Source organism: Cherax quadricarinatus, chromosome 31 (genome assembly GCF_038502225.1).
Source record: "Cherax quadricarinatus isolate ZL_2023a chromosome 31, ASM3850222v1, whole genome shotgun sequence".
Taxonomy (NCBI): domain Eukaryota; kingdom Metazoa; phylum Arthropoda; class Malacostraca; order Decapoda; family Parastacidae; genus Cherax; species Cherax quadricarinatus.
Genome location: NC_091322.1, coordinates 28,961,347 through 28,984,285, shown reverse-complemented (window position 1 = coordinate 28,984,285; position 22,939 = coordinate 28,961,347). Strand labels below are relative to the sequence as shown.

The following is a 22,939-nucleotide window of genomic DNA, read 5'->3' as shown; positions in this document are numbered from 1 at the left end:
AGAGGAGAGAGAAGGAGCGGAGGGTGGATCAGTGTCCATTGATGGTTTGGTCTCTGCAATATATTCAGAGATTGCTTCAAGTGTTTCAGAATTCAGAGATGTCGTATGGGAGACAATATTGGAAATGGTAGGGGGAGGATGAGTAAAGATTGGAACTGTAATGGACTGTACCAAGGTAGGGGGGGCGAAAGGGTGGAGGGAACTGGAGAAGCGTGGAAGGGGACAGAAGAGGCAGAAACCTGGGAGGTGGCAGAAGAGGAAGAAACTTGGGAGGGAACAGGGGAGGAAGGTACAGTACGAGGAGGAGGGTGAACCTCTACACTTGTAACAGAGCCAGTGAGAGGGGGAGAACCAGGTACAGAGACAGGGAAGGGAAAATGAGGAGGTGGAAGATGGGTAGGAGGTGTTAACGGACCTTTTTTTGACTTTTGAGAAGTAGAGGGACGATTGGGAGGAGGTGTCATACGAGATCTCGTCGCTACTGAGGCTTGTGAGAGAGAACACGAAGAAGCAAGATCAGACTGAGACGTTGAAGTAGGGACGTCTGAGCCGAGGACAGCAAAAGAATTAGCTACAGGAGTGACTATGGGAGAGGTAACCACAGAGGTGGGTGCAGAAGATGGGATACCAGAAGTGGGGGGACATCTTGAAACACGGGAATAAGAAACACGAGGTAGTCTCCCTTGGAGGCGGAGATGAGAAACTGCCATGGCATAAGGGAGACCTTCTGCCTCTTTGAGGTAACAGATTTCCCGCTCGTTTAAGTAGACTTGACAACGGCGAGAGTACGAAGGGTGAGCCTCATGACAATTAAAGCAAGAGGGAGGTCGATTGCAAGACGTATTAGAATGGTCATCGGCACCACAGACTGGGCATTCGGCGATAGATCTGCAATATTTCGCTGGATGGCCAAATCGCCAGCAATTTCTACACTGTTGCGGTGTAGGGATCACCTTTCAAACTTGTAACCGATGTCCTGCTACATAAACTGAGGATGGGAGTTCATGGCTGTCAAAAGTTAAACGAGCCACATTGCTAGGGTATCGTCTCCGCCCACGGGCAGGAAGAACGTAAGTGTCTACCTTGAGGATTGGAAGATCTTGGAGTTCCAGCTGTTCAAGAATGTCAGTGCCACATGTCTGGAAATTTTGTTGAACTATGGTATGGGGCAGAATGACGGTACCACTACAAGAATTGAGGGAATGATGCTTTTCAAAAGTTACAGGAACAGTATCGATATGGGAAAGACGAGAAAGCTCATGAGCCTGGGTAGCATTCTGTACGGTGACAATGCGCGTACCGCTCTTAAGAGCATGAAAAGAAATATCTTTACCAACATGGCGTAGGAGTGCCTTGCCAATACTGTGGTCAGAAAGATAGGCAGTAGAGGAAGTTGGTCGTAAAGTGAAGAATTTAGTCCATTGTGCAGTCTGAAACTGAGCGTGGAAAGGTAGTGAAGGACGTGTCATCTTTTCTGAGAAGAACGAGAAGGTGGAGAAGTATCATCAGCAGGTAACTGTCGTTGTTGTTTAGGCATGGGACCAGAGTTGGTCCAACGTGGAACGGGCGGGCAATTCAAAAATTGCTGCACAGTAGAGGGAGAGGCCGGAAGCATAGTCAGAGGAGAGCGAAGGTCAGATAAATCGAAGGAGTCAGTCGAGGCCTCAGTACCTGAAGCGGGTGAGGAAACAGCACCGGCAAGAGGTACAGAGGCATGAGGAGTGTCCGAAGAGTGGTCCCAAGACGAGGTGGGGTCAGAACGGGGTGCGGTATCAAGAAGGGGCCCGGGGGTAGCAGGTTCATGGACTAGGGCTGCCATGGTTAGGTTACTTCTTTCTTTTTGTTTTTAAGAAAAAAAAAGAAACAAGAAAAGAAAATAAAAATAAAAAAAGAATAAAAAAAGGGGGGACTGGGGAGGGATAGTTCCTAGGAGGAATGAAAGGGCCAGAAATCTCCCTCCGCGCCCAAGAGGACCTCAGCACCGCAAGTAGCGCAGATGCAGCATGGAACCCGTGCCATACCCTACCCATCATGCCAGTAAACCGGCAATCCGGGATAGCAACCTCACATCTGCCGAGCTACCTCGGTGGACAAAAGAGAGGGCGGCCGGAAATCCGCCACAAAGCATACCTCCTTCGGCCACCACCCCCGGAATCCTAAAGGTGGCTTCCAGAGATACACCCGTCGCCCGAGACACCCAAAGCCACCCTCCGGGATACCGGAGAGGGATCAGGACATCCCCAGGCAATCCAGATTCCACGGCAAACTACGCCACCGCCAAGAACCTCAAAGGAATGGGATGGACCCCGGTACCCTTTCCCCTCCCTAGGAACTAGCGTGCCTGTGGAAAAAAAAAAGGAAGGGCAAAAAGGAAGGGCAAAAGGGAGGGGTGGGGAGGAGGAGGAGGAAAGGAAAAAGGGGAGGATGGGATAGGGAACGGGGGATTGGGGGGTAATTAGGTTCGGTCTGAGGAAGTAGACCGACAGGTCTAATTCCTCAGACCAAGAGCCTCTTCACCACGCCAAGGAGCCCCCCTTGAAGAGGCACCTGTCACAGCTAATGATTGTTGTACACACCTGTCACAGCTAAGCTGGTGATTGTTATAAACCTATGTTATAGCTGATAATTGTTGTACGCACCTGTTACAGCTGATCGTTATATGTACCTGTTACAGCTGGTAATGACTGTTGTACGTACCAGTTACGACTAATAATGAGTGAAGTACTCACCTGTCACAGCTGATGATTGTTGACACGTCACAGCTGATGATTGTTGACACGTCACAGCCGATGATTGTACACACCTGTCACAGCTGGTGATGCCTGTCGTACGCATACAGTAGCTGCCTTCATGCAGTATATATGACAGCTGCAGTTTAACAGCTGTTTTTTTTACATGTTTTAACACTTTTTTGATTAAACGTTACATCTGTTCTGTATTTACAGGTCACAGCTGTTTTGTTTACATGTCAGAGCTCTTTTTCTATACAAGTCAAAGCTCTTCTTATATGTCACAGCTGCTTTTTTTTACACTAAGCAACAGCTCTATATCGACACTATTTCTCTCTCTCCAGGTGACCTACTGTTGCTGCTCATCAATTTCATATTTAGTTTTTTCCACTAGTGAGTAGTGGGTGTCATCTTGAGTGATGTGATGCTGTGGGTGTTATCCTGGGAGATGTGATGCTGTGGGTGTTATCCTGGGAGATGTGATGCTGTGGGTGTTATCCTGGGAGATGTGATGCTGTGGGTGTTATCCTGGGAGATGTGATGCTGTGGGTGTTATCCTGGGAGATGTGATGATGTGGGTGTTATCCTGGGAGATGCGATGCTGTGGGTGTTATCCTGGGAGATGCGATGCTGTGGGTGTTATCCTGGGAGATGCGATGCTGTGGGTGTTATCCTGGGAGATGCGATGCTGTGGGTGTTATCCTGGGAGATGCAAGACAGCGGGAATATTTACACCAAGCAACACCCTTTGAAAATTTAGAAACCTTTAACGCAATGCTCTTCAACTTTTAGTTTCTGAAAAAAAAAAAAAATTATTTCAATAACAGGTGATATAATCCAACTTGTGTTTCTTGTTCTATCAAATCACATGTTCTTGAAATAACTAAATTATGGCAGAAGAATGCCATAGAGATAACTTACTTATTACACATATAGAACAACTTGTCTAAATGTACATAAAAACCTCTTTCTCCATTATTATTATTATTACTGTATTATTTAAAGTGCTAACTTATGTGGGTCATACACTGTTGCCTTGAAACGAAGTGCATTTGTTAGTGTTTAGAGTAGTGGAGCGTGAAAATGCGATGTCAGGTGATGTCATAGTTTGTTCAAGTCACAGTTGACGTCTTAATTTGTTCAAATCACAGTTGATGGCGTAATTTGTTCCAGTCACAGTTGATGTCATAGTTTTTCAACCACTCATCCCTCGGTACCTCGCTCGGAGTAATAAAAGTAAGTACATAGTTATTATTGCCACAAGATGAGTTGTCATTTGTTTTATTTCTTCCGCAATGATTTTATGGAGATAAAAATCTTATGGTGATAATTTAATGCAGCTCCTTGGCGGATTTCGCCGATAAAATACGTCTTAAATTGCACAGTATCTAGTGGAGATTATATCAGAGAATAGTATTGTTTTGCAAGTGGCAAGAAACCTAACCAAGCCTATTGAAACCCACCTAACCCAATTTAAAATAACCTAATAACCTTACTCAGTCTAAGGTCTTTAACTCCCCTGCATCTTTGTGATTGTACACTGCACCTTTGTGATTGTACACTGCACCTTTGTGATTGTACACTGCATCTTTGTGACTGTACACTGCATCTTTGTGATTGTACACTGCACCTTTGTGATTGTACACTGCATCTTTGTGATTGTACACTGCATCTTTGTGATTGTACACTGCACCTTTGTGATTGTACACTGCACCTTTGTGATTGTACACTGCATCTTTGTGATTGTACACTGCATCTTTGTGACTGTACACTGCATCTTTGTGATTGTACACTGCATCTTTGTGATTGTACACTGCATCTTTGTGATTGTACACTGCATCTTTGTGATTGTACACTGCATCTTTGTGACTACATTGCATCTTTGTGATTGTACACTGCATCTTTGTGACTGTACACTGCATCTTTGTGATTGTACACTGCATCTTTGTGATTGTACACTGCATCTTTGTGATTGTACACTGCACCTTTGTGATTGTACACTGCATCTTTGTGACTGTACACAACATCTTTGTGACTGGCCACATCTTTGTGACTGGCCACAGCAACTTTGTGACTGGCCACAGCAACTTTGTGACTGGCCACAGCAACTTTGTGACTGGCCACAGCAACTTTGTGACTGGCCACAGCAACTTTGTGACTGGCCACAGCAACTTTGTGACTGGCCACAACATCTTTGTGACTGGCCACAACATCTTTGTGACTGGCCACAGCAACTTTGTGACTGGCCACATCTTTGTGACTGGCCACATCTTTGTGACTGGCCACAGCAACTTTGTGACTGGCCACAGCAACTTTGTGACTGGCCACAGCAACTTTGTGACTGGCCACAGCAACTTTGTGACTGGCCACAGCAACTTTGTGACTGGCCACAGCAACTTTGTGACTGGCCACAACATCTTTGTGACTGGCCACAACATCTTTGTGACTGGCCACAGCAACTTTGTGACTGGCCACAGCAACTTTGTGACTGGCCACAACATCTTTGTGACTGGCCACAACATCTTTGTGACTGGCCACAGCAACTTTGTGACTGGCCACAGCAACTTTGTGACTGGCCACAGCAACTTTGTGACTGGCCACAGCAACTTTGTGACTGGCCACAGCAACTTTGTGACTGGCCACAACAACTTTGTGACTGGCCACAACAACTTTGTGACTGGCCACAACATCTTTGTGACTGGCCACAACAACTTTGTGACTGGCCACAGCAACTTTGTGACTGGCCACAACATCTTTGTGACTGGCCATAACATCTTTGTGACTGGCCACAACATCTTTGCGACTGGCCACAACATCTTTGTGACTGGCCACAGCAACTTTGACTGGCCACAACATCTTTGTGACTGGCCACAACATCTTTGTGACTGGCCACAGCAACTTTGTGACTGGCTAGGCCGCTATACTACAGAAATGTTGTGTCACCTGCCACTCGTGGCTAAAAAAAAAAAATATTTTCGCCAATGTCTCCCAGATGAACAAGTTGCCCAAGAAATAACTGTTATTGCAGCGTAGATAGATGGTACGCGTCGTATAATATCTAACGTCCACCGATGACCTTCCTTAAATTATAAGTGATTTATTGAAGCCACATTCACTGTTTATATGTTAATTTTTTAAATAATGTAAATTATTAGTTGGTTAATTGCGCTTAAAATCAATCGACTACGTGAGGGTCATTAAAATCTCATCTAACCTCTTCACCATCAGCCTAGAATACTTTAATCCCTGATATAGGGATCAAACTCTTAGTGTATATACACAGACATTAAGATAAGATTTCGTTCGGATTTTTAACCCCGGAGGGTTATCCACCCAGGATAACCCAAGAAAGTCAGTGCGTCATCGAGGACTGTCTAACTTATTTCCATTGGGGTCCTTAATCTTGTCCCCCAGGATGCGACCCACACCAGTCGACTAACACCCAGGTACCTATTTGCTGCTAGGTGAACAGGACAACAGGTGTAAGGAAACGTGTCGAAATGTTTCCACCCGCCGGGAATCGAACCCGGGCCCTCCGTGTGTGAAGCGGGAGCTTTAGCCACCAGGCCACCGGGCCACCATTCACCTCTCGGTTATATACCCGTGTATCAACATCCTAGTGTATAATACTGATTAGTTGGTTAAAAGGACTTAAAGCCTATCACCTACACGAGGGTCACTATATTACACCTGCCTGCAGCAAGCAGAGCAGTTGGATAATTGGTTACAATCATAACTATAATTTTTAAAGAGGGTGGAGGGGTAAGCCAGTGGAAGGCCTCGGTCAGATGACCAAAAGCAGCAGAGCAGGGAAGGGGAAATGGGTGGCAAGAGGGAGAGGGATGATTATTAGGGTGTGGAGTGCAGCGGGGCAGTGGATAGTGCAGGGGTAGAGGGTAGCAAGAGATTTTAAGGTAGAAAGGGCGGACGAGAGTGCTAGAGACATCATCATCAGAGTTTGTGTAGTAAATCAGTCGCTGTCATCAAGTCAATGAGAGTGTTTGGATTAAAGAAGGATCCATCAGCAAGAAGGGATGTAAAGAAAGGGCAGCAAGAAGGGAAGTAAAGAAAGGGCAGCAAGAATGGAAGTAAAGAAAGGGCAGCAAGAATGGAAGTAAAGAAAGGGCAGCAAGAAGGGAAGTAAAGAAAGGGCAGCAAGAATGGAAGTAAAGAAAGGGCAGCAAGAATGGAAGTAAAGAAAGGGCAGCAAGAAGGGAAGTAAAGAAAGGGCAGCAAGAAGAGAAGTAAAGAAAGGGCAGCAAGAAGGGAAGTAAAGAAAGGGCAGCAAGAAGGGAAGTAAAGAAAGGGCAGCAAGAATGGAAGTAAAGAAAGGGCAGCAAGAAGGGAAGTAAAGAAAGGGCAGCAAGAAGAGAAGTAAAGAAAGGGGAGCAAGAAGGGAAGTAAAGAAAGGGCAGCAAGAAGGGAAGTAAAGAAAGGTCAGCAAGAAGGGAAGTAAAGAAAGGGCAGCAAGAAGGGAAGTAAAGAAAGGGCAGCAAGAAGAGAAGTAAAGAAAGGGGAGCAAGAAGGGAAGTAAAAAAAGGGGAGCAAGAAGGGAAGTAAAGAAAGGGGAGCAAGAAGGGAAGTAAAGAAAGGGCAGCAAGAAGGGAAGTAAAGAAAGGGGAAGTAAAGAAAGGGCAGCAAGAAGGGAAGTAAAGAAAGGGCAGCAAGAAGGGAAGTAAAGAAAGGGCAGCAAGAAGGGAAGTAAAGAAAGGGCAGCAAGAAGGGAAGTAAAGAAAGGGCAGCAAGAAGGGAAGTAAAGAAAGGGCAGCAAGAAGGGAAGTAAAGAAAGGGCAGCAAGAAGGGAAGTAAAGAAAGGGCAGCAAGAAGGGAAGTAAAGAAAGGGCAGCAAGAAGGGAAGTAAAGAAAGGGCAGCAAGAAGGGAAGTAAAGAAAGGGCAGCAAGAAGGGAAGTAAAGAAAGGGCAGCAAGAAGGGAAGTAAAGAAAGGGCAGCAAGAAGGGAAGTAAAGAAAGGGCAGCAAGAAGGGAAGTAAAGAAAGGGCAGCAAGAAGGGAAGTAAAGAAAGGGCAGCAAGAAGGGAAGTAAAGAAAGGGCAGCAAGAAGGGAAGTAAAGAAAGGGCAGCAAGAAGGGAAGTAAAGAAAGGGCAGCAAGAAGGGAAGTAAAGAAAGGGCAGCAAGAAGGGAAGTAAAGAAAGGGCAGCAAGAAGGGAAGTAAAGAAAGGGCAGCAAGAAGGGAAGGTACAGAAAGGGCAGCAGAGCGGAGACGACGTTGGAGGTAAATTCTGTATGCTGGGTGATAGAGTTGACAATCCAACATAATGTGGCTGACAGATACAGTGGACCAGCGTAAGGTAATTCGTTTCCTGACAGACCTTACACACATACACGAGGGTCACTAAGGTTGTATGTCGCTGTTCAAGGTTAGGTCAAGTTTGTCAGGAAACAAGACAAAGTATTTCCTGACGCGGGTCTTAGTTATATGATGACCCACAGCTGGAGCTTTTGGTCATCTGACCGAGGCCTTCCACTGGCTTACCCCTAATATTAGGATACAGGTAAACTGTCAGAGTATATACACATGTATACAGAGATGTGCACCTCCCGGTGTACATCTGTTCTTAACTTGTAATATTTTTGAATAAGTTTTTATTTAGCTTTCGAATGCATATATTAAAAAATATGCGCTAAGTCCGTATGGGTCATAGATGCTATGGCCACAAAAATTGTATTTTTTCGTAATTTAACTTAGCATAACACAGAGTCAATGTGACTTATTTCCACTAAGGTCAAGTATAACATCTGAACTCAGGATCAGTAAGTTTAGAGGAAAATAATTCTATATTGTGTAACAGTATTTTGCAGAGATATATTATCAACACAATCGTCACGAAAGTTAATTATCTTTCAATAAACATTAGAGCCTCGCTTGTGGCTGTTCACTTCACAGCTGCACTTATACATCACGAACGTCACAAAATACTTCAATCGCATGTCAGGAGAATTCATTACACTACAATTAAAACACCCCATTTTTTTGAGTATTTAGAGGGAGTGGAGTAATAAAGGTGGAGAAGCACTACACACACTCCTCCCTCCATGGCTGCTGGCCAGACACTGAGCAGACGACTAGCCCAGCGCCTTTACCTACACTACTGACTTAACACTTACATAATAATAATCTTTATTTCTACAAGTACATGTTACAGTTATACAGACCTAGCTGACATCAATAACATACTGTATAGAAAACCCCTTGTTATGCAGAGCATTTCGGGCAAATTAGGTTTGGCCCAGGATGCGACCAACACCAGTCTGCTAGCATTCAGGTACCTATTTACTGCTAGGTGAACAGGGACAGCAGGTGTCTTAATTAAGGAAACACGCCCTCAATGTTTCCACCCGTACCGGGGATCGAACCACGGACCTCAGTGTGTGAGCTACCAACCAAGTTACGGGATACTTACCTTCTGGCTCTGCCGGTCTTCAGGCTTGGGGTCCCCCCTGACCTAAGTACTTCTGCGCTGGCAGCCTTGGTGAAATGTGTTTTTTCTCTACCTCAGGATAAGCCATTAGTGAAGAATCTTCCCTGTTCACTCCCCTAAGATGTTGTATTCATCAATTGCTCATTACTCCACAATTTGTTCATGATTGTAGCCATGTATAAACGTAATTAAGTAAATTTACTTACATGATTCATTACCTTTGTAACTTGTGAGTTCATTACCTTTGTACCTATTTCACTTATCAGAACTTTGGAGCCCAGTCCCTGGACCCATTATGTACCACTGTAATCTTTTGACTACTGCCCACAAGTGGGTATGGGGTGTATAATAAACATATTTAACTAAAAAATCATCGTCAGTCCTCTGGGCAATTGATCGGGGCCCAACACATCAATTACTTCTAAGCCTACAAAAAACCTGTTGGTATTGACTCAGAGTGTACTCACCTAAGTCCAATATTGTGTACTCGCCTAAGTCGAATATTTTGTACTCACCGAAGTCCAATATTTATCAAATCAAATCAAGTATGGTTGCAAGGGTGGAGTCTCAGCTCTTGGTCCCGCCTCTCCTTTGGCCACTACTGGGTTCACTCTCTCTGCTGAGCACATAAGATGTTTTTTTTTTTACCACGGATCTCAGTTTTTGGCTGTGAGACGTCAGTTTTTTGACCATAGAAGGACGTCAGTTTTTGGCCATAAGAATTGTTTTTGACCCTAAAATCTCAGGTTTTAGATTTATGATCTCAGTTTTTGACTATAGGATCTCAGTTTATGGCATTAAACAAGCAACTTTATATCTTTGAAATGAAATACAGTACACAGTTGACAGTGGAATAATTGACAGGCATAAATTAATTTATGGAAAGTCCCTTGTTATGCATAGCATATCAGCTAACCTTATGATTAACTTAGAAGACAATGAGACGAATATAGTAGTTTACTAGACTACTATAGTTTGCTATATTTGACATTTAAATTGTTAACCCAGAAAGCCTACTTAATCATAGAAGTTAACACTGTTCTGGTTTTACTTCCCTTCAGCTGATTGATAATGGCAACACTAGTGGACAGGTCATGTAATGACTAAGATATTAGTAAGTATATTTAGGTACAGGTACACATAAATACTATTATCATACATAGTAACAAATGTGTATATTGCCTAGTATAACCAAAAAAAGTCAGCCAAAGTGACTTATTTCCATTGGGGTCCTTGTAATATCTTATTTTTTAAAGTCTAGCTGCCTCTCTAGTCTCAAGCCTACTAGACTCCAGTACTAGAAAGATAATTAAGTGGAGTTCAGCTAGCTTTAAGAGCCAGATAGGTCAGCAGGCCAGTAGTTTGTGTCTCCTGGTAAAGGATGGTCATGCAGTCACTGGTGTGTCCTCTGGTGAAAGATGGTCATGCAGGTCACTGGTGTGTATCCCCTGGTGAAGGATGGTCACGCAGGTCACTGGTGTATCCCCTGGTGAAGGATGGTCATGCAGGTCACTGGTGTGTCCCCTGGTGAAGGATGGTCATGCAGGTCACTGGTGTGTCCCCTGGTGAAGGATGGTCATGCAGGTCACTGGTGTGTCCTCTGGTGAAAGTTAGTCATGAAGATCACTGGTGTGTATCCCTTGGTGAAGGATGGTGATGCAGGTCACTGGTGTGTCCCCTGGTGAAGGATGGTCATGCAGGTCACTGGTGTGTCCCTGGTGAAGGATGGTCATGCAGGTCACTGGTGTGTCCCCTGGTAAAGGATGGTCATGCAGGTCATTGGTGTGTCCCCTGGTGAAGGATGGTTATGCAGATCACTGGTGTGTCCCCTGGTAAAGGATGGTCATGCAGTCACTGGTGTGTCCTCTGGTGAAAGATGGTCATGCAGGTCACTGGTGTGTATCCCCTGGTGAAGGATGGTCATGCAGGTCACTGGTGTATCCCCTGGTGAAGGATGGTCATGCAGGTCACTGGTGTGTCCCCTGGTGAAGGATGGTCATGCAGGTCACCGGTGTGTCCCCTGGTGAAGGATGGTCATGCAGGTCACTGGTGTGTCCTCTGGTGAAAGTTGGTCATGAAGATCACTGGTGTGTATCCCCTGGTGAAGGATGGTGATGCAGGTCACTGGTGTGTCCCTGGTGAAGGATGGTCATGCAGGTCACTGGTGTGTCCCCTGGTAAAGGATGGTCATGAAGGTCATTGGTGTGTCCCCTGGTGAAGGATGGTTATGCAGATCACTGGTGTGTCCCCTGGTAAAGGATGGTCATGCAGGTCATTGGTGTGTCCCCTGGTGAAGGATGGTCATGCAGGTCACCGGTGTGTCCCCTGGTGAAGGATGGTCATGCAGGTCACTGGTGAAGGATGATCATGCAGGTCACTGGTGAAGGATGATCATGCAGGTCACTGGTGTGTATCCCCTGGTGAAGGATGGTCATGCAGGTCACTGATGTGTCCCTGGTGAAGGGTGATCATGCAAGTCACTGGTGTGTATCCCCTGGTGAAGGATGGTCATGCAGGTCACTGGTGTGTCCCCTGGTAAAGGATGGTCATGCAGGTCACTGGTGTGTCCCCTGGTGAAGGATGGTCATGCAGGTCACCGGTGTGTCCCCTGGTGAAGGATGGTCATGCAGGTCACTGGTGTGTCCCCTGGTGAAGGATGGTCATGCAGGTCACCGGTGTGTCCCCTGGTGAAGGATGGTCATGCAGGTCACTGGTGTGTCCCCTGGTGAAGGATGGTCATGCAGGTCACTGGTGAAGGATGATCATGCAGGTCACTGGTGTGTATCCCCTGGTGAAGGATGGTCATGCAGGTCACTGATGTGTCCCTGGTGAAGGATGATCATGCAAGTCACTGGTGTGTATCCCCTGGTGAAGGATGGTCATGCAGGTCACTGGTGTGTCCCCTGGTGAAGGATGGTCATGCAGGTCACTGATGTGTCCCCTGGTGAAGGATGGTCATGCAGGTCCCTGGTGTGTCCCTGGTGAAGGATGGTCATGCAGGTCACTGATGTGTCCCCTGATGAAGGATGGTCATGCAGGTCACTGATGTGTCCCCTGGTGAAGGATGGTCATGCAGGTCACTGATGTGTCCCCTGATGAAGGATGGTCATGCAGGTCACTGATGTGTCCCCTGATGAAGGATGGTCATGCAGGTCACTGATGTGTCCCCTGGTGAAGGATGGTCATGCAGGTCACTGATGTGTCCCCTGATGAAGGATGGTCATGCAGGTCACTGATGTGTCCCCTGGTGAAGGATGGTCATGCAGGTCACTGATGTGTCCCCTGGTGAAGGATGGTCATGCAGGTCACTGGTGTGTATCCCCTGATGAATTATAGTCATGTAAGTCACACGGTGGCGCCTCTTACACCTGTTAACCCTTTCGGGGCCTAGTTTCTAGGCCTTTTGTGTATCCATATGCTCTTGCGCTACCGTTCACAGAATAAATATGGGATGCACAATAAACTAGCCACTTCGGTGGCAAAATCTAAATCTACTCTGGCGCCTCTTGCTCTCCAACAGTTATAATTGCATTACAAAGACCAAGTTCATGGTCATGGAGGCTTCACTTCCTCCACCATAATAATGTCGATGGCCTCAGGATGACCAGCCTTTGTTAAGGAAAAAATTGCATCAGCTTTCTTGTCTAGTCATTACGGAATTATAGTTTACGTAATTAATTATTTGAGGTTCCTGTGGATAAGCGCCAGCTCACACTTTTTCTTATCAGATACTTTAATTCTGGTTTAACAGTATTGCATAATATAAATCGGCTTGTACTGGATAAGAATTGTTAGAAATGTCATTTGCGTGAAACGTTGTGAGTTGAGTCATTGTTGTGAGGTCACCTCCAGGACCACTTGATTAACATTTATCCTCATATATGTTGTGTAAATACTCTTCAAGACATGATATAGAGAAGACAAATAATGTTATTTAAAAGAGAGGTGGAGGTTACAAGAGCCGCTGTAGGATAGACTTGGCATCGTCTCATCAGCTGATTTGTAAGATGGTTGTTAAAGTTGGCAGCAGGTGGCAGCACTGACACCACCTGCCCAGCCAGCTTGTAACTCACTCTCTGGTTGGTCAAGTTACTCGTAGACTTCACTGATTGGCTCATTCCTTCTAATCACAGGTGGCCTTTCATCCTGCGTGTTTACAACTGAAAATACACCATGGTACATGACGGAAATAAAGATGAAGCTGAAAAATGCTTCAATTTAGCGCAGAAATACTTCCAGGAGGGCAACAGAGAGAAAGCTATTAGGTTCACGCAGAAGGCAGAGCGACTGTACCCATCACAGAGGTATCAAGGTGAGTCTCACTCAATTATGGCTTCCTTTACCCTTACACCTGCGGCTCAGTTATTTGTGTATTGTAAGTTTATTTAGCTACAGGTACACATAAGTACAATTATCATATACAGTTTAACATATGTGTGAATTACCCAGGATAACCCAAAAAAGTCAAAGTGACTAATTTCCATTGTGGTACTTGATATTTTCATTGTGGTCTTTGATATTTCCATTGTGGTCCTTGAAATTTCCATTGGTGACATTTATCAGTTTAAGATTGCAGACCTTGACTACCTCGCAAGCAAAAAAAATGTTTAATGTCCCACAGACTTAATGCCTTTTAATAAGGAAAAATCTTTGTAATCTAATTTAGATATGGTTGGTGTAACCTTTTGATAATTTTTTCCCAGAACAGAGTTTTCACCCTGGCGGCTCACTGTATATCATAACACTTGTCTAAAATTATCACTAACTATTTTCAAGATGGTGTAAAAGTAATTTTGAGGCTGCATAAACAGAACATCTGGTCTGCTGGAAGAAGCTACTTAATTATGCTTAACTCAATTTTCTCATGTTCTCTCTTTGCAGATTTGAATGTGCACCTTAGAATTAACACCATGGTTACATGAACCTGGTTTATATATACCAATAATATAAATAAAACACCTGTATATGTCTGTCATTTATCCTAGAAAGTTTAACAATGAATCTACTCTAAGACAGGAACAATGTCTAACAACTGAGTATTGCAGGACCCTACATCTGCCTCTTATTCAATGCCATGTGGATTACTTTTGCTCTTCTTGGTACTCTGCTTTAACAAAAAACAAAAATAGGCTACAAATCACCCAGAACAAAATGGTGAGATTCATCCTGGACCTGGGTCCAAGAGAACATGTAGGCCAGGATGAATTACAACAACTGGATATGCTGAATGTTGAAGACAGAGTAAAATATAAATTTAAATCACATTTGTAAATTTGTTCACAAACAGTGTCCAGAATATCTTGCTGCCAAGTTTGTCATGGCTGGGAACCAAAGCAAGTATAGTACTAGGGGGAACGGAACACAACTTTGTAGTACCCACAGTGGGTACTACAAAGTTGTACAACAATAAAGGAGCAGAACAGACTGCCTGCACATGTCAGAGCCTGTTATAGCATGAGCCAGTTCGAGAAGAGAGACAAAAGCTACCTAATGAATGTAGCTACAGAAAGGGAGGAGAGTGATTTCTTGTATAGCTAACATACATGTACCTATTACTGTGATCTGATCTTCACTTTAATGTTAATGTATATAACTCGGTTTACCTTATTCCATATTTACTGTAACTTCTTTCCACATAGTTAAGTTACTTACCTGTTTTAACTTTTAAGGTTTAAATAATAAGTTACTTCAAGGACCTCAATGGAAATAAGTCACTTTTGACTTTTTTGGGGGTTATCCTAGGTAATCTACACATATGCTGGTATGTATGATAATTTATATACATGTAATTGTATTTGTGTGTACCTGTGCCTGAAGTTTACTCTAAACTGACAATATCTGTTGTGCAAATCTGAAGACACTGTTGTTTACAAGGTTTATCACAAACCAAGTAACACATGATTTGCATTACTACTACCATCAAAAAATTAGGATCAAAAAGGGTTATTCTTGAGAGCTTATAGGACAGGGCTACTCAGCTACTATGAGCAAAGGTCCACTTGGACAAGTACCAATGTATGCAAAGGTCCAGATATATTTTTTACACGCAATCAGGGCAGTGTACTCATCATATTCTATGGACTTCATTTTCAGTCCTCGTCTTATAAAAAATTTCAAAATATGAAGATAAATAGTGAATGTGGAAAAGGAATGAGGAAAATTTATAACCAGTTTGATTAAACATTGATGTGAAGAATTTGATCACAACACGATTCAACACTAAATGCCCCACCAATATACTTATTCATAAAAGAGGTGGGCACAGCAAATTACAATCAAACTTGGTAAAAAGAAAATAAAAAAACCCAAAATCATACCTTGCACAAACACAAATGCAAATGCACAGCTTTTCCCAAAATTCAAAGCTGCACCAGGGTCACCAGACTTCCCAGCATGTGTAGCCAAACTCTCTTTCCAAAATGCCAAATAAGTCTATTTCATTGCACAAGTGATAATTACCAATATGAATTACCATTGAATGGAAGAAAATATCACTATTTAGCTATGCTAGAATGCTGTATTCCATTCAGTGTATGCATTCCATTCAGATAGAATACAATATTAATCCTGGTCTTGTGTACCACCTGATCCTGAACGTGGTAACAGCTGCTATTTAACTAAGCTTTCTCCTGAAGCCCGCAGTCCAACTACAACACTCAGAAGGTCCGGATTTGGACCACAGGCCGCCATTTGAGTAGCCCTGTTTTAGGATCTTGAGCGTGGCCTTCCTTGAAGAACACAACCCATCATGAATTAGACAATTTCAGACAGTCTCACTAAGAGATACATTGTCCTACTCATATGTGGTCATAGTAATATGTTGTGTGCCATAGCAAGTTGCAAGATAAGTGCATGCACTATCTCTTTTACCATTGCCAAAGACTTGTTTAAGACCACCTTACTCATAGATACCAATACAGGGGTTTGTGTCATTCCATGTGATGAATGTAATAAAATATGTGCAAGATAAGGAAAGAAGTCTGGAACATTGCCTCAGAGAACATGCATATGCCAGTAGTTCACATGGCCATCTGGAAAAATGGGGAGATATATATGTATAGTAATCTGCTTAATGTGCTTTTTTTTAGCTACTGTATTGTACAGTAGTTCTTGAACCTTATCAAACAAGCATCTTCCCACACATAAAAGTAGGAAATAAGAGAATGATTATAATGTAACTTTTTTTTTTTCAACCAGCTGTATCTCACCAAGGCAGGGTGCCTCCCCCCCCCCAAAAAAAAAAAAAACGAAAGTTTCTCTTTTTAAATTTAGTAATTTATACAGGAGAAGGGGTTACTAGCCCCCTTGCTCCCGGCATTTTAGTCACCTCTTACAACACGCATGGCTTATGGAGGAAGAATTCTGTTCCACTTCCCCATGGAGATAAGAGGTAATAACAAGAACTAGATAGAAAATAGAAGAAAACCCAGAGGGGTGTGTATATACATCTACCATCCGACATATGACCTGCTCGACTTACGACCACCCGACTTAACGACCGTGTTTTTTATGAAAAATTTCTGGGAAATAAACAACTATTTGTGTTGTACACAGTGTTTATCCTAAACATTACAGTATAAAATACAGTTCTAACAGCATAAAAAGTAAAGTAAGACATGAAATACCAGAATAAAACAATAAAATAAAGTCATTACAAAAATGTGATGTTGATATTCAGTAGCAAAGTTCGACTTATGTCCATTTCAACTTACGACCGGTTTCTCGGAACTGAACTCAGTCGTAAGCCGGATGGTAGGTGTATATGCTTGTACATGTATGTGTAGTGTGACCAAAGTGTAAGTAGAAGTAGCAAGATGTACCTGAAATCTTGCATGTCTATGAGACAGAAAAAAGGACACCAGCAATCCCACCATCATGTAAAACAATTACAGGCTTTCGTTTTACACTCCCTTGGCAGGACGGTAGTACCTCCCTGAGTGGTTGCTGTCTACCAACCTACTACCTAGAATGTAGCATTATTTTAGTTAATTCTGTGACGTTTGTGGTTTGGCACAATGGTAAGTATTATTTTAAATAATTTGTCAGTTATTGTTGGTTGAAATTTATAAAACATTGGATTTCTTTATCTTACAGAATTTTTGGAATTGCTGAATCGATTAAGTGGTACAGCTGGACACAGCCCGCATAGTAATGGGACAGCCGGAGGCGAAGGAGATGGTGGTGGTGGCAGTAAAGGTGGAGGTATGGGAGGTGGCGAGAATGTGCGACAACGACGCACTGGAACAGCTGAAGAGAGAACGAGTACCTCAAATTCATCACAGTCTTCTAGTGTTTCTGGAGAATTCACCAAAGAGCAGGTGGATGCAGTCAAGAGGTAAGTCAAGCTAGTGCTTTATAATAATAATAATAATATTTTTTTAACACAGTGCTCATCTCCCACCAACGAAGGGTGACCCAAAAAAGAAGAAATGTAAAAATTTTCTTCTTACATTTAGTATTTTATATAGGAGAAGGGGGATACTAGCCCCTTGCTCCCAGCATTTTAGTAGCTTCGAACAATAAGCATGGCTTATGGAGGAAAGATTTTCTCCACTTCCTCCATGGAGAATTATTATTGCAACAACATTCATTAAAAATGCACAATCCACATGGTTTATTCTAAATTTAGATACTTTTTTCAATCATTAAGTAATGGCCCAAAAAAAAAAGTGTATAAAAACTTGATACAGGTGCACATCCCTTTATCCGAAACCCTTGGGGCCTGTATTGTTTCGAATTTCAGACTTTGCCAAATTTAAGAATGATTCTCAACACTGCCATGTGGCGGCGTGACCCAGCATGGAGACGACTGACGCTCCACACTCCACAGAAAACTTCGGTTTTTTGAACTTTCTGAATTTGAGAATTTTGGATGAAGGGATGTGGACCTGTATACAACTTTAATAATTTTAAAAGGCAAATACTGTAATGTCTTAGTGTTTTTCAGCACTCATACATTTAGTAAAAACAGAGATATAGAGAACAGTTTAACAGTTAATCAACAAACATTATCAATATTAAACACACTATTATTCTTTACTCACTAGATTTGTGTATTGGTAATTGATTTATTTTCTGTTTTCTTGTCATCTCCCTTTATATATTTTTAACCATATGTGAATACAGTGTATCTGCAGTTTGTTATCCACTGTTCACTGTGGCCTGAAAATATTAAGAGGGGGAGAAGAAGCCAATTACGAAAATTTTAATAGTGGTCCGATTTCAATGACTTTTATTGTATGTTAAGGTGGAATGAAGTGTATATTACAAGTTTCATGAAGTTTTCCCAAAAATATGAAGAGAAAAATAAAAATATTATTTTTGATACGGCAAGACCTTGGTAAAATTTATGCCAAATTGTTAATGTTTAGGATGTCATAGTTGACGTGACCTGAACAAGTATAGAAAGAATTGAAAAACGTTGTATTGTTGCCCCCAAAATTCTTAATTTTGTATGTTTATTTTTTGTTTTTTGTATTTTTTTGTATTTTAAAATAAATATATACGGTAAAGGCTGTTATAAATTCCCTTTGTGGGATTGTAAAACCATGATTCCTGAATAATGGGTATAAAAATCATAGCAATGTATTCATAAATGAAGAAAATTTTACTAATAGGAGAATATATATGTTGGTAGAATTACCGACAATATGTATAGTAAAAGGACACAAGTGCAAGTAATGTGACATTTTATTGTGGCAACGTTTCGCTTTCCAGGAGTCTTGTCAAGCTTGACAAAGCTCCTTGATTTTTTTTATACTGCTCACACTGACCACATAGATCCATTCTTTCATATGTAGGCCTACCAGCTTTCTCTCGCTAGATTTGAAGGCGCTACAATTTAGGCATTCTGGTACGTCAATAACCCTGGTGCGTAAGCCGTACTAGTACATAGAAAACCCTGAAAGGGTTAAAAATCCTGCAGTCATGTGTGAATGTTTTATTCCGAGTGCGTTGCATCAAGTTGCCTTCAGGATTTAGTGTATTGTTGGAGTGTGGTCAAAGTATTATCTGTAAATATACTTTACACTTGCAGATTAGTTGCTAGATGATTTGAATTTTGAAGGTTGGGAAGTACAGTATGTGTGCTCTGAAAGTTGGATGAGGATGAGTTTCAATGGATTACCATTGAACTGCAGTATTTATCCTGCTATTGAAAGAAATTTCTTAAATTTTATGTAGTACAAGTTTTTTGTATGTATGTGCTGAAAGAACAGACATACCAGTGTGTGTGCTCCATGTATGGGTTACTAGTGTCTATAACATACTTCAAATAAGCATGGTCTTGCCTTATTCTAACCTCATAGCATTGCACCCCTAAAAGGTTTATTTAAAAAATCATTAAAGCTTTTCTCATGTCATCTTTACCATTTCAGAATCATGAGGTGTAAAGATTACTATGAGATATTGGGTATTACAAAGGATGCTACTGACAGTGACCTTAAGAAAGCTTATCGTAAATTGGCGCTTCAGTTCCACCCAGACAAAAATAAGGCGCCGGGGGCTGGTGAAGCTTTTAAAGGTAAATTTATTTTTTGTTTTGTTTGCTTTCAAGCAAAAGTATTGTAATAGTATAGTTGTAGAAATTCATTATTAGCTAGATATATGGTTAATGAATGCATCACAATCATTTGAAAGTTAACACTTGCTCAGTTTTCTTTATCTCGTCTATTCTGTAATTTAGCTCATTGTTTATAAACCTATCTGATACAGACACTCCCAGTATACGAGTACATTTACTTTTTTCCAGTCAGACCAATCTTTCATTCCTCATACTTCTCAGCATTTTGCTTTGTATTACATTTAATTTCAGCTTCCTTCTTAACCAATATTGTAACAGCTGACTACCAAAAGTGGTATCCCAAACTTGAGACACCAATAATAATAATACTGTACTGTAATGGGAAAATAAAAGTTGCATAACTGTGTTAATGACCAGGAAAGCAACAGAAAAGTCTGGCGCCAGGCAGGTTCAGGGATTATGTTGGTGGAGGTACTGTGAAGACCAAATCTGCAAAGAATGATGTTCTATGATGTGGATTTTTTTTCGCTCAAAAATGAATTATAAATCTAATGTAATATACATTGTGCAAGAAAACAACCCCATTTTATCTCCATTGAGCACCTAAGGTATGTAGGGACCTTCAGTTATTTACACCAAATAAAAATGTGATGCATCTTTGGCCAGATTTGAGAGTTACTCTCAAAACCCAGTCTGAGGCCTGGCTCCTTATTGTTCCTACTAGCAGCCCACAAGCATACATAGTCATTTACAGTGTGTCTGATTGTCACAGTTAGGAGACATTGGTATTCCAACAGAATGTCTTGCATCTGCTAGTAAAATGTTAAGGGCTTTGACCATGGATGCAGACACTGTTCTCTCCCTTCATTAGAAAATTTTTATGATTGCTGTTGAGAGTAGAATACAATTAAGCGGTTATTTTATTTCATTATTTTATTCCTTGCTCTTAGTTCTGTGTATTGAGCATAGTTTAACTCTATGTGGTTTTAAACATTTTCTGTAGTGGAATTTTTCATTCTGCATGCAATAAATATTAAATCCCATGTGCTATAATATCCCTTAATATGTCTTCACCTGTTGAGAATGGAGGAAGATTTGCTATGATTTGATGTCATATTTTTTTTAAAATACTGTATGTAGTGGTCATATCCTTGAATAATCAGTTGTTTCATTTGGTCATATGCTTTTTAGTTATTTTTTTTTTATATTCCCTGTGGATTGACATTTGGAAACTACTTTTTTCCTAGAGCTAATATATTGATTATGCAGATAATTAGCTTGATATGTTATGTCAGGACTTCAGGTATGCATTCAGAAATCTGAACTGACCATTCACATCATAAGTTTGAAGTCATAATTTCAGTAACTCCATGGCACAGGTTAGACATAACTTTTGAATGCTCATTGCCAAAAACTGGAACCTCTTGTCTTAATTATGACCTCTTGAAGTGTCTTATGAACCTAGTTCAGTTTATACTCTGACAGTAAAACTTTGTTGACCTGATTGACCATTGAGCCAAGAGGCATGTCCTTCAAGAAGTCACTACTGAGTGAAGTACTCTAGCAGCAGAGATAGAATTTGAATGGCAGCACTGTAAACTTATTGCATTTCTTACAAATGGTATTCACTGTCAAATAAGGTACAGTAATCCAAGATATTTGTTGGCAATGCCTGGTTTATTATCATAGTCAGTCTTCACTGAAATGGCCATTTAGGTGTTTCTAGTTATGCTTTCTTTACCACTTAATCATCTTTTAGAACTCAGGCTATCTAGGGAAATGAGATGTACTGAGGGCATTGAATGCCCTCAGTACATCTCGTTGCAATGTCCCACTGAACAGCAATTACCATGTAAGAATTCTAACTAATCTACCCCACTACCAGTACCACTCTACCACAAACCTGGGTATTAAGTAGGTGTATTTATCCAGAGAACACATGGACTATTTGCTGTCAAGCAAAATTATTGTATGTGTTCTGTGGTGCCGAAGGAAATATTTTAGCAAGCTGTCATACTCTGGGGGATTACTATACCTATTTACTACTATGTGATCAGAGATAGCAGTAATAAAACACTGATCATTGTTCATTAGTATACGAGTGTTTTATTAGTTATGATGTTTTATTTGGAGAATAGTCACATGTTATCTTGCCCACAGCTGTAGGTAATGCCTTTGCTGTGCTCAGTGATCCAGAGAAGAAGAAGCAGTATGATCTTTATGGTCCTGAAGAATCCAACTCTCCTAGTCAACACAGAAACTCCTATAGCCACCATGACTTTACTCGAGGATATGAGAGTGAGTACTAAGTATCATTTTTAAGTTTTCTGTAATAATGATTGTATGTGTATGATGTTTGATTTTACCAGTCATACATACCAGGAAGGTCATCAGTAGCCTCAGGTAACTAGTCACACCTGGCTCTCACCTGCAGCCCACACTTCAGCTAAATGCAAGTAAATTTCTTGTATTTATCTTTAAAGTAGAAGAAAAAGTTTGTGGTAGTAAAGATATCAAGCCATAAAAATGTGTTCTGTGCTGTGTGTTCTAGTATAGTTTGTCATGCACCGTGAGCAATAAGGATGTCAGATTATTGTTGCTGAATGTCAGTACGTATTGCTTACTCTTTAAGAACTGTTAGTTATCCACAAATTAAATGTTTGTTTTTATGGACCAGGTTACAGCAAAGTTACCACTTAATAACGGTGAGCCAGAAGAAACAAAAATCGCACTTCTTTTTGTTTTTAACCGGCTGTATCCCACTGAGGCAGGGTGACCTAAAAAGAAAAATGAAAGTTTGTCTGTAAATTTAGTAATGTATACAAGAGAAGGGGTTACTAGCCCCTTGCTCCCGGCATTTTAGTCGCCTCTTACGACATGCACGGCTTACGGAGGAACAGTTCTGTTCCACTTCCTATGGAGGATAACACTTGTTATCTACTTTATTTTTACACACTTAAAGGCTTAAAGACCAAAGATATTAAGAGAGCGACAGGGTGATAGTGGGTTACAATATGCCATTGTAATGGAAGAATAGGTAGCATGGCACTAATCTAGGTTCTGAACCAGAAATAGTATCTGTGATAAGATAGTACTTGCCAAAAGTTATGCAACCATGTATGTAGAGATAAATAATCAAGGCATACAAAACATGGTGAGAGCAAAAACCATGTAGGTACTGGTAGGTGCTAGAAACCAATGCAACTTCATGGAATAAAACATTTCAGTTTCAATTAATTTTAGTTTCA

The 22,939-nt window shown here is 41.6% G+C and overlaps 2 protein-coding genes across 7 annotated transcripts in view; one reads left to right on the top strand and one right to left on the bottom strand.

Annotated features, from left to right (window-relative positions):
* LOC128696742 (lebercilin-like protein) overlaps positions 1 to 8,832 on the bottom strand; it is an 88,143-nt gene extending 79,311 nt beyond the window's left edge. Inside the window, exons 1-2 of one of the 3 annotated variants that reach the window (XM_053788115.2) lie at positions 8,772 to 8,832; positions 2,730 to 3,524 (exon numbers count right to left, since the gene is read on the bottom strand). The gene's annotated coding sequence lies outside the window, so the exon portion shown is untranslated. Of the gene's footprint in view, positions 1 to 2,729; positions 3,525 to 8,696 lie in introns of all 3 variants that reach the window. The other 2 variants (XM_053788124.2, XM_053788131.2) reach the window with 2 other exon arrangements.
* Positions 8,833 to 13,163: 4,331 nt separating this feature from the next.
* LOC128696721 (dnaJ homolog subfamily B member 12) overlaps positions 13,164 to 22,939 on the top strand; it is a 61,528-nt gene continuing 51,752 nt past the window's right edge. For 2 of the 4 annotated variants that reach the window (XR_008408198.2, XR_008408199.2), the window contains exons 1-4: positions 13,164 to 13,481; positions 17,264 to 17,504; positions 19,546 to 19,691; positions 21,852 to 21,989. Coding sequence is in view for 1 of the 4 variants with exons in the window: in XM_053788096.2 (XP_053644071.1) it covers positions 13,343 to 13,481; positions 17,264 to 17,504; positions 19,546 to 19,691; positions 21,852 to 21,989 (664 nt within the window). In the remaining 3 variants the exon portion in view is untranslated. The remainder of the gene's footprint in view (positions 13,482 to 17,263; positions 17,505 to 19,545; positions 19,692 to 21,851; positions 21,990 to 22,939) is intronic. The other 2 variants (XR_008408197.2, XM_053788096.2) reach the window with 1 other exon arrangement.